The sequence below is a fragment of the Spinacia oleracea genome, unplaced genomic scaffold, assembly GCF_020520425.1.
Source record: "Spinacia oleracea cultivar Varoflay unplaced genomic scaffold, BTI_SOV_V1 SOVchr0_008, whole genome shotgun sequence".
In the NCBI taxonomy this organism is placed as follows: Eukaryota; Viridiplantae; Streptophyta; class Magnoliopsida; order Caryophyllales; family Amaranthaceae; genus Spinacia; species Spinacia oleracea.
In genome coordinates this window covers 121867-131419 of record NW_026614336.1, presented here as the reverse complement: position 1 = coordinate 131419, position 9553 = coordinate 121867, and the positions used below count along the sequence as shown (strand labels likewise).

The following is a 9553-nucleotide window of genomic DNA, read 5'->3' as shown; positions in this document are numbered from 1 at the left end:
TGTTTCTTTCACGTCAAACGGTGCTAGTCGGGGTACATCTATCCCATCCTTGCGGCCACTTTGTGGTCGTGGGATGCAAGCTCGTTGTTTCTTGGCCAAGCGGTGCGCTACGTGTGTGAGTGGTGTTTGGTTTTTTTAGCTGGCGGGCTCCGTGAACCGCACGCCGATAAACCTCTTCAGTGTTTGCTCCAAGTGCTATACAGGCCTTGGGCGAGTGATGGTTTTCTGTGTTGCATTCCTAACGATCGCATTGACATGGACCAAGGGCATGGCATCCATAAGCACGCAAGGGAAAGGCATGGCCCAAGGCACAACAATCGGACCCAAGGCATGGCCCAAGGCAAAATGATCGGACCACATGCACAATAATGACCACTATGAATGAATTTTCCCGAAAACTTTCCAAAAATAGCAACCCGGGACCACACGGGCACCCCCGAGGTCCCAAAATAAAAAATTTCAACACCAATAATTTTTTGGGATTTGTTTGAATTTTTTGTGATTTTTTGGGATTTTTTTGAGATTTGTTTGAATTTTTCCCTTATTTTTCCCGTTTTTACCCCTATTTTCCCTATTTTCGGAAAACAAAAATAATTTTTTTGAAAAAAAAAAATCATGAAAATTAATCTTAATGCCCATATAAGGTTTTCCAACAAAAAAAACGGGGCATTATTATGACAAAAACTCAAGTTTTGAGCCATTATTATGTTACTGTCATTTGGGTGTTCACTAGGAAAATTTAGCTAATTCAAAATAAACCTCTATAGGGGGAGGGTGAGAGTGGAAGGATGGATGGTCAAGGTTGGCTTAAAACTCTCTTGTGGGCACCGTTGGGCATGGTCGGCCCCCCTACGACACCACACATGCCCATGACATTAGACGGATTGAAAATTTTGGATCATTCGACGGATTTGACGCATAATTTTTTGTCCGAGACCCGATTTGACGCGAAAAAATATTTTTTTGAAAAAAAATTAAAAAATCAAAAAAAATCAAAAAAAAATCAAAAAAAATATTAAAAAATTTTTTTTTTTGAAAAAAAATTTGTTGGCTCTAAGCAAGGGCACGGCATGGCCCAAGCAACGCAAGGTATGACCCAAGAAAGGCAAGCAAGGGCACGACATGGCCCAAGCAAAGCAATGCATGACCCAAGAAAGGCAAGCAAGGGCACGACATGGCCCAAGCAAGGCAATCCATGACCCAAGAAAGGCAAGCAAGGGCACGACATGGCCCAAGCAAGGCAAGACATGACCCAAGAAAGGCAAGCAAAGGCACGACATGGCCCAAGCAAGGCAAAGCATGACCCAAGAAAGGCAAGCAAGGGCACGACATGGCCCAAGAAAGGCAAGCAAGGGCACGACATGGCCCAAGCAAGGCAAGGCATGACCAAAGAAAGGCAAGCAAGGGCACGACATGGCCTAAGCAAGGCAAGGCATGACCAAAGAAAGGCAAGCAAGGGCACGACATGGCCTAAGCAAGGCAAGGCATGACCAAAGAAAGGCAAGCAAGGGCACGACATGGCCCAAGCAAGGCAAGGCATGACCCAAGAAAGGTAAGCAAGGGCACGACATGGCCCAAGCAAGGCAAGGCATGACCCAAGAAAGGCAAGCAAGGGCACGACATGGCCCAAGCAAGGTAAGCATGACCCAAGAAAGGTAAGCAAGGGCACGACATGGCCCAAGCAAGGCAAGGCATGACCCAAGAAAGGCAAGCAAGGGCACGACATGGCCCAAGCAAGGCAAGGCATGGCCCAAGAAAGGTAAGCAAGGGCACGACATGGCCCAAGCAAGGCAAGGCATGACCCAAGAAAGGTAAGTAAGGGCACGACATGGCCCAAGCAAGGCAAGGCATGACCCAAGAAAGGTAAGCAAGGGCACGACATGGCCCAAGCAAGGTAAGGATGACCCAAGAAAGGCAAGCAAGGGCACGACTTGGCCCAAGCAAGGCAAGGCATGACCCAAGAAAGGTAAGCAAGGGCACGACATGGCCCAAGCAAGGCAAGGCATGACCCAAGAAAGGTAAGAAAGGGCACGACATGGCCCAAGCAAGGTAAGCATGACCCAAGAAAGGCAAGCAAGGGTACGACATGGCCCAAGCAAAGCAAGGCATGACCCAAGAAAGGTAAGCAAGGGCACGACATGGCCCAAGCAAGGCAAGGCATGACCCAAGAAAGGTAAGCAAGGGCACGACATGGCCCAAGCAAGGTAAGCATGACCCAAGAAAGGCAAGCAAGGGCACGACATGGCCCAAGCAAGGCAAGGCATGACCCAAGAAAGGTAAGCAAGGGCACGACATGGCCCAAGCAAGCCAAGCATGACCCAAGAAAGGTAAGCAAGGGCACGACATGGCCCAAGCAAGGCAAGGCATGACCAAGAAAGGTAAGCAAGGGAACGACATGGCCCAAACAAGGTAAGCATGACCCAAGAAAGGTAAGCAAGGGCACGACATGGCCCAAGCAAGGCAAAGCATGACCAAGAAAGGTAAGCAAGGGCACGACATGGCCCAAGCAAGGCAAGGCATGACCAAGAAAGGTAAGCAAGGGCACGACATGGCCCAAACAAGGTAAGCATGACCCAAGAAAGGTAAGCAAGGGCACGACATGGCCCAAGCAAGGTAAGCATGCCCCAAGAAAGGTAAGCAAGGGCACGACATGGCCCAAGCAAGGCAAGGCATGACCAAGAAAGGTAAGCAAGGGCACGACATGGCCCAAGCAAGGCAAGGCATGACCAAGAAAGGTAAGCAAGGGCACGACATGGCCCAAACAAGGTAAGCATGACCCAAGAAAGGTAAGCAAGGGCACGACATGGCCCAAGCAAGGCAAGGCATGACCCAAGAAAGGTATGCAAGGGCACGACATGGCCCAAGCAAGGCAAGGCATGACCCAAGATAGGTAAGCAAGGGCACGACATGGCCAAGCAAGGCAAGGCATGACCAAGAAAGGTAAGCAAGGGCACGACATGGCCCAAACAAGGTAAGCATGACCCAAGAAAGGTAAGCAAGGGCACGACATGTCCCAAGCAAGGCAAGGCATGACCCAAGAAAGGTAAGCAAGGGCACGACATGGCCCAAGCAAGGCAAGGCATGACCCAAGAAAGGTAAGCAAGGGTACGACATGGCCCAAGCAAGGTAAGCATGACCCAAGAAAGGTAAGCAAGGGCACGACATGGCCCAAGCAAGGTAAGCATCACCCAAGAAAGGTAAGCAAGGGCACGACATGGCCCAAGCAAGGCAAGGCATGACCCAAGAAAGGTAAGCAAGGGTACGACATGGCCCAAGCAAGGTAAGCATGACCCAAGAAAGGTAAGCAAGGGCACGACATGGCCCAAGCAAGGTAAGCATCACCCAAGAAAGGTAAGCAAGGGCACGACATGGCCCAAGCAAGGTAAGCAAGACCCAAGAAAGGTAAGCAAGGGCACGACATGGCCCAAGCAAGGCACAGCATGACCCAAGAAAGGTAAGCATGACCCAAGCAAGGTAAGGCATGACCCAAGAAAGGTAAGCAAGGGCACGACATGGCCCAAGCAAGGTAAGCATGACCCAAGAAAGGTAAGCAAGGGCACGACATGGCCCAAACAAGGCAAGGCATTACCCAAGAAAGGTAAGCAAGGGCACGACATGGCCCAAGCAAGGTAAGCATGACCCAAGAAAGGTAAGCAAGGGCACGACATGGCCCAAGCAAGGTAAGCATGACCCAAGAAAGGTAAGCAAGGGCACGACATGGCCCAAGCAAGGCAAGGCATGACCCAAGAAAGGTAAGCAAGGGCACGACATGCCCCATACAAGGTAAGCAAGACCCTGTTAGGTTATGATACATATGATATTACATAAATCATGCGGAAACAACCATTAACCCAGGAATACATATTATTTACACATAATCATATAGCATAATTTAGATGCATACTCTTTGTTGCGTGCCCTCCCTAGCTGCGCCCGAACCGAACAAGAACAAGTCTTTAGGACTCCAAGTGTCGTCCCTCCGTAGATAGTCCACAGCACGTCCGGATCCGCCTTAAGATTGACCAACTAGAATCGCCCTTAAGGTACTAGAATTTTCGGCACTTTTGAGCAAGATGTGTGGCTGAATTTTTCTCTCAAAAACTCACTTTGAATACTTTGAAAACTCGTTATAAATTGTGAACCCAGGCCACATATTTATAGGGTTATGGAAAGGGAATTGGAATCCTATTCAGATACAAATTAATTAAACCTAGAATCCTACAAGAACTCTAATTTAATTAATTTATCAAATAGAATTAGGAATTTAATCATTAACCGAACTCTGCACGTTTTAGGAAACGTGCACGAACACAAACACTTACGCACACACACACGGCAGCCTCGATGGGCCGCCCATGCGTGCGTGCGAGCAGCAGCCCACGCAGCGAGGCCTGCGCGAGCCACAAGCCCACGCAAGCACCCGCGCGCGCTGCGCGCGCTGTGCGCGCTGCCACGGCCTGCTGGGCCTGGCCTTGCGCTGGGCCTGGCGTGGCTGTTTGTGTGGCGCGCTTGGCTTGCTTGGCGATGGCCTGGCTTCGTGCTGGGCCCTCGTCTGGCAGGCCTCGTCCGATGCTTATTCGTACGATACGCTTCCGATTAAATTTCCGATTCCGGAATTCATTTCCGATACGAACAATATTTAACATTTCCGATTCCGGAATTAATTTCCGTTTCGAACAAATATTTAATATTTCCGTTTCCGGAATTATTTTCTGATTCCGGTAATATTTCCGATTCTGACAATATTTCCGTTTCCGGCAATATTTCCGATTCTGGTAATATTTCCATTTCCGATAATATTTTCCGATACGTACCATGTTTCCGTTTCCGAAAACATCTACGACTTGGATAATATTTATATTTCCGATACGATCCATATTTCCGTTTCCGGTAATATCATCGTTTCCGGAGTATTCATTTCTTGCCTGTGACGATCTCAGCTCCCACTGAAACCAAGATCCGTCGATTCCGAATATCCATAGATAGAGTATTTAATGCCATTAAATACTTGATCCGTTTACGTACTATTTGTGTGACCCTACGGGTTCAGTCAAGAGTAAGCTGTGGATTAATATCATTAATTCCACTTGAACTGAAGCGGCCTCTAGCTAGGCATTCAGCTCACTTGATCTCACTGAATTATTAACTTGTTAATTAATACTGAACCGCATTTATTAGACTTATCATAGAATGCATACTTGGACCAAGGGCATTATTTCCTTCAGTCTCCCACTTGTCCTTAGGGACAAGTGTGCATTTCCTAATTCCTTTGTCGCTCGATGCTTGCTCTTGAACATAAGGTAAGAGTTGTCATCCTTATTATGTCCAGAGGTGTTCCTCGGTTTCAGAGTTCAACTGATCAAATAAACAGATAATCATAGCCTATGATTCATCCGAGCACGGCCATGTATTTCACAGTTTCTAGCTCTCCGAGTGGCCTTGTACAACTTTTAAGCATCTCATCCCGATTTATGGGAGGACAATCCCAATCTTGCGATCTTGAGATTAGACTTCGTTTGATAGGTGACACTACTAGAAAAAGGGGTTTTAACGACAAACTTTTTCGTCGTTATAAGTCGAAAAAGTCGTCGTTAAAATTTTTAACGACGAACAAAGTTTGTCGTGATTTTTGTCGTAATAGCTTCCGACGTTATTAGTATTAACGTCAACGTTCGTCGTAAATTTTACACGACGAAATTATTGTTCGTCGTTATTTATTAACGACAAAAAGGTTGTTCGTCGTTATTACGTATTCAATGACGTCAAACAAAGAGCAAATAGCGACCAACATAGTTTACGTAAAAAGAGAATCAAATGGACAAAATAGTTTTAATTATCGTCCAACAACGACAAAATATTTCGACGTTAATGTGACTAAAATATATAATCAACTAAGTTAGAGATGTTAAATGACACCTTAGTTTCAGGAACAAACTAATGAGACATCCCTTTCTCTAATGTGACTAGTCATATATGCACGCGATGCGTGCGAGATTATATAAAACCGTAGTATTACGATTAATCATCACAAATATGTAGTAGGCAAGAAAAAATGTTCGCAAAGTTCATCTAAAGAAAAATTAATCGTCCCTATTTAAAAAATTCTAAATCAAAATCTACATCGCTTGCATGATTAAAAATCAAAATCTTAGTACCAAAGTAACTAAACATATTTCTCCAGCTCTTTATGATCTTTTATTATACAAACTACGGAATCCAACTTAATCTCTAGGTTGAGTATCTTGATAGCACAATCTACTTGGCTGGAAATACCTGCATTGCCAAAAGAAATCAAAGACAAAAGATAACACATTAAAGAAGCACCATCAACAATACTACTGGACTGTAAAGGCAAAAGGTGGCTAAATTTAACAATTTAAACCACATATTAAGCAAACCACTGCAAACACAAAATAAACAGGAGCACCGTAGTCCAGAAACAACCAAAAAAAGCTGTGCCCAATATGAAAACAGTAAAACAGATGCAAGCTACCAGCCTGCACTCACCAAAAAACCAGCTCCCAACACACTTGTTGCATATTAAACAGAAGCACCACCAGACTCACTACTAAGGCACTAAAAGAACTAATTTAGCCTCTGAAGACACCTCATGTAAGCTACAACCTGAATATCTATTGTATAAGTGAAGAGTTATCTTAACCTGCAATTCAGAACTCGGTTTTGGATGAACCTGAACCTAAACCTGGTTATTTGTGTCTGGCATAGATTATGTTCTATTGGTTTTCTTAATCCTTTCTAGGATTCTAAATCTATTTTTCATTGAGTACTTCACTGAGGAGCATGTCTTCAACTTCTTTTGAGGTGATTATCCTTGAAACACGCATCTGATTGTTATGAGTTTGGTTTAGGTTGTGATTAAAGTGACCTTAAAATGATTACACTATGGTAAATTGGAAAGATCAGGACTTGAAGGATTTCAGCACAGAAGAAGAGAATTTAACCTAACAGAAATTGAGATATGCAATGAGTGAGCAGAAATTAGAACGATAGGAATCCATCATGTGAAGATATGTAAACTGACAAAAAGAGTAAGGTACAAAATCTCGAAAAGCCACAGTTGGAAGGTGAATAAAGGTTTTAATATTGAATAGGTTGATTCCGATAATACATAATAGAGTAATGAAGCCTCTTCTATTATATCACAACAGATGGGATCCTATAGTTCTCCATCAAGAAATTTATGTACTCCATTCAATAGTTGAGCCAATAATAAAGTAAAATTGGAGAGTAAAATTGTACTCACGGGATTAACTCCACATTTCCTAATAGCTGAGCCGATTTGAAGCGTTGAATCATACGCCTCTTTATAACTAAGCCATTCATAAGGACCCGCCTACAAAATTAAAACATAAATTAGGAACAATCAATTACATAACAAAAACTATAATTAAAAAATTATAATTAGAGGATCCCATCTGTAATCAACATTCCATAGGAAATCTCAAAAAATCTAAAAGTATTTGCAAACTATAAATCAAGAACTTACGAAGCTGAGAGCAGAGGAGAAAGATTGAGAATATGTGGACTGGTGCTGTTAGAGAAAAGGGTGTCTCATTAGCTTGTTCCTGGGGGAACTAATCAACTAATTCCCTGAAATATACAAAGAAAATAAGATATATACGGATTAAACAGACCATTTTTACTACTGATCTTTAACATGATAAAAGTATGATGGTACAAATTGTATAGTATTTCAATAGACATGCGGAAAATGATAAGAACTTCATAGCTGAAGTTACTGAAGCAAACAAACTGTGATTAAACAATAGCTATGTTAATGTGAACTCCCCAACTACTACTACTACCAAAGAGATGTTTATATAACCACCTTTCTCAGCTATTAGTCACAAATTAGCATATATCTACCATCAATACATGCATTGTTTCATAGCTGAGAGACTTCCAAGTTAGCCTTGGGGGTATGAGTCTAATTGGCCCTCTTGTAAAGAAAGGGTAGAAGTGATTTTAGGGACTAAACTCAAATCTGAATTCAATTGCTTGAATGCGAGCTCTGCCGTACTGCAGCAGCTGCTCCAGAGGTCAGAATATGGCAAGAGCTCAAGTCTTGCTGTACATAGTACAGAGTATGCAGCAGCTACAGTAAATGAGTTGCATGTTTTGACTTGCTATATGGGGTTCAAGCTGTAACTTTTTTTGATGGTGGTTTCATATTCAGTGGTTGTGCAATGGTTTGTCCTTTTGTAGTGTTTCCTGAATTCATTTTTCTCAATTTTCTGATCTCTTTCCTGATTGTTTGCTTGAATTCTTTTGATGATCAAATTTCAAGTGTTCCCCGTCGTACCACCTATTTTTACTACTGTTCTATTTCTCCCTTACAATCTTACAACTTTAATCTTAAATTTCTCTCATAAAGGCAGAATTGAAGGACAAACTAGCTAGCATATATGATGTGAAAGATCCAAATTCTATCTTTGTCTTCAAGTTCCGTACTCACTTTGGAGGAGGTAAATCTATTGAATTCGGTTTGATTTATGATTCTGTTGATAACGCAAAAAAGTTTGAACCAAAGTACAGCCTGATAAGGGTAAGTATGTTGTTCCATTTGTGATATTTATATTTGTAATTCCGTTTGTGATCTTTATATTATAATTCCATTTGTGGTGGCAGTAAATGAGTTGCCTATTTTGACTTGCTGAGTGATATACTCCCCTAAACATCTTTGTGCTCCTATTTTTTCTTGGTGCAGAATGGATTGGCTACCAAGATTGAGAAGTCCAGAAAACAAATGAAAGAAAGGAAGAACATAGCTAAGAAGATCAGTGGTGTTAAGAAGGTAGGAGAATGGACTTGCATTGTTGTTTTGGCTGATGGTTGTGTTTGTCTAACAATATCAGCCAACGATATCAAATGTGGCTGATAGATACTTTTAACTCTTTATTATTAAAGTCTTGTAAATTCTTGGCTTCTAAATTTCTCTATTTTATGTTTTGTTAACTTTGTCACATTTATTTCTCTGGCAGACCAAGGCTGCTGAAGCTGGAAAGAAGAAATGAGGAACTGGTGCTTCCATACCTCCTAAACACAAATTCTATATTATGAAAAGATACACTATATGCATACCAAATCTAGAGTAATGACCTTTCCTCATGCCCTCATTCATACGATGAGCACGGGCCTCGACTTAATCTTGGTAGGCTTCCCAGTGACGAAACCATCCTTAACCAAATTAAGAATATTTTGGCCTAAACAATTCAAACAAACAAAAAACTCCAACCAGCTAACTCGATCATATAGTAAATAAAACACCATTCACATGGCATATACATCAACAAAATCATCAGACATGAAATCAAGAGAATATCAACTTTCTTATTTGAATAACAACGGGGTTCATGAATCTACCACAGGATCAAAATTATTAGGATGCACGCAATTAACTGTATAATTGCATCAGAAGGCTGAATATATACCTGATGCAGACATAATCCTTCTTCCCTTCCAATTTGAATAAATTAAATAAGTAAAAATCCCAAATAGCAACGAAACAAGCATTTAATTAACTAATCCAATT

General features: G+C 42.3%; 1 protein-coding gene and 1 long non-coding RNA gene across 2 annotated transcripts; one reads left to right on the top strand and one right to left on the bottom strand.

The window, feature by feature from the left end:
* Positions 1-6046: 6046 nt before the first annotated feature.
* Positions 6047-7610, bottom strand: LOC130464839 (uncharacterized). Its single transcript, XR_008925153.1, has 3 exons — positions 7508-7610; positions 7265-7354; positions 6047-6273 (listed from the first exon to the last, which is right to left on the bottom strand). It is a non-coding gene; the product is annotated as an uncharacterized lncRNA (long non-coding RNA).
* A 458-nt stretch (positions 7611-8068) lies between these two features.
* On the top strand, positions 8069-9035 carry LOC130464841 (40S ribosomal protein S24-1-like). Its single transcript, XM_056834060.1, has 5 exons — positions 8069-8091; positions 8198-8210; positions 8396-8566; positions 8729-8815; positions 9003-9035. The coding sequence occupies exons 1-5, from the start codon at positions 8069-8071 to the stop codon at positions 9033-9035; spliced, it is 327 nt and encodes a 108-aa protein (XP_056690038.1).
* The last annotated feature ends 518 nt before the right edge of the window (positions 9036-9553 follow it).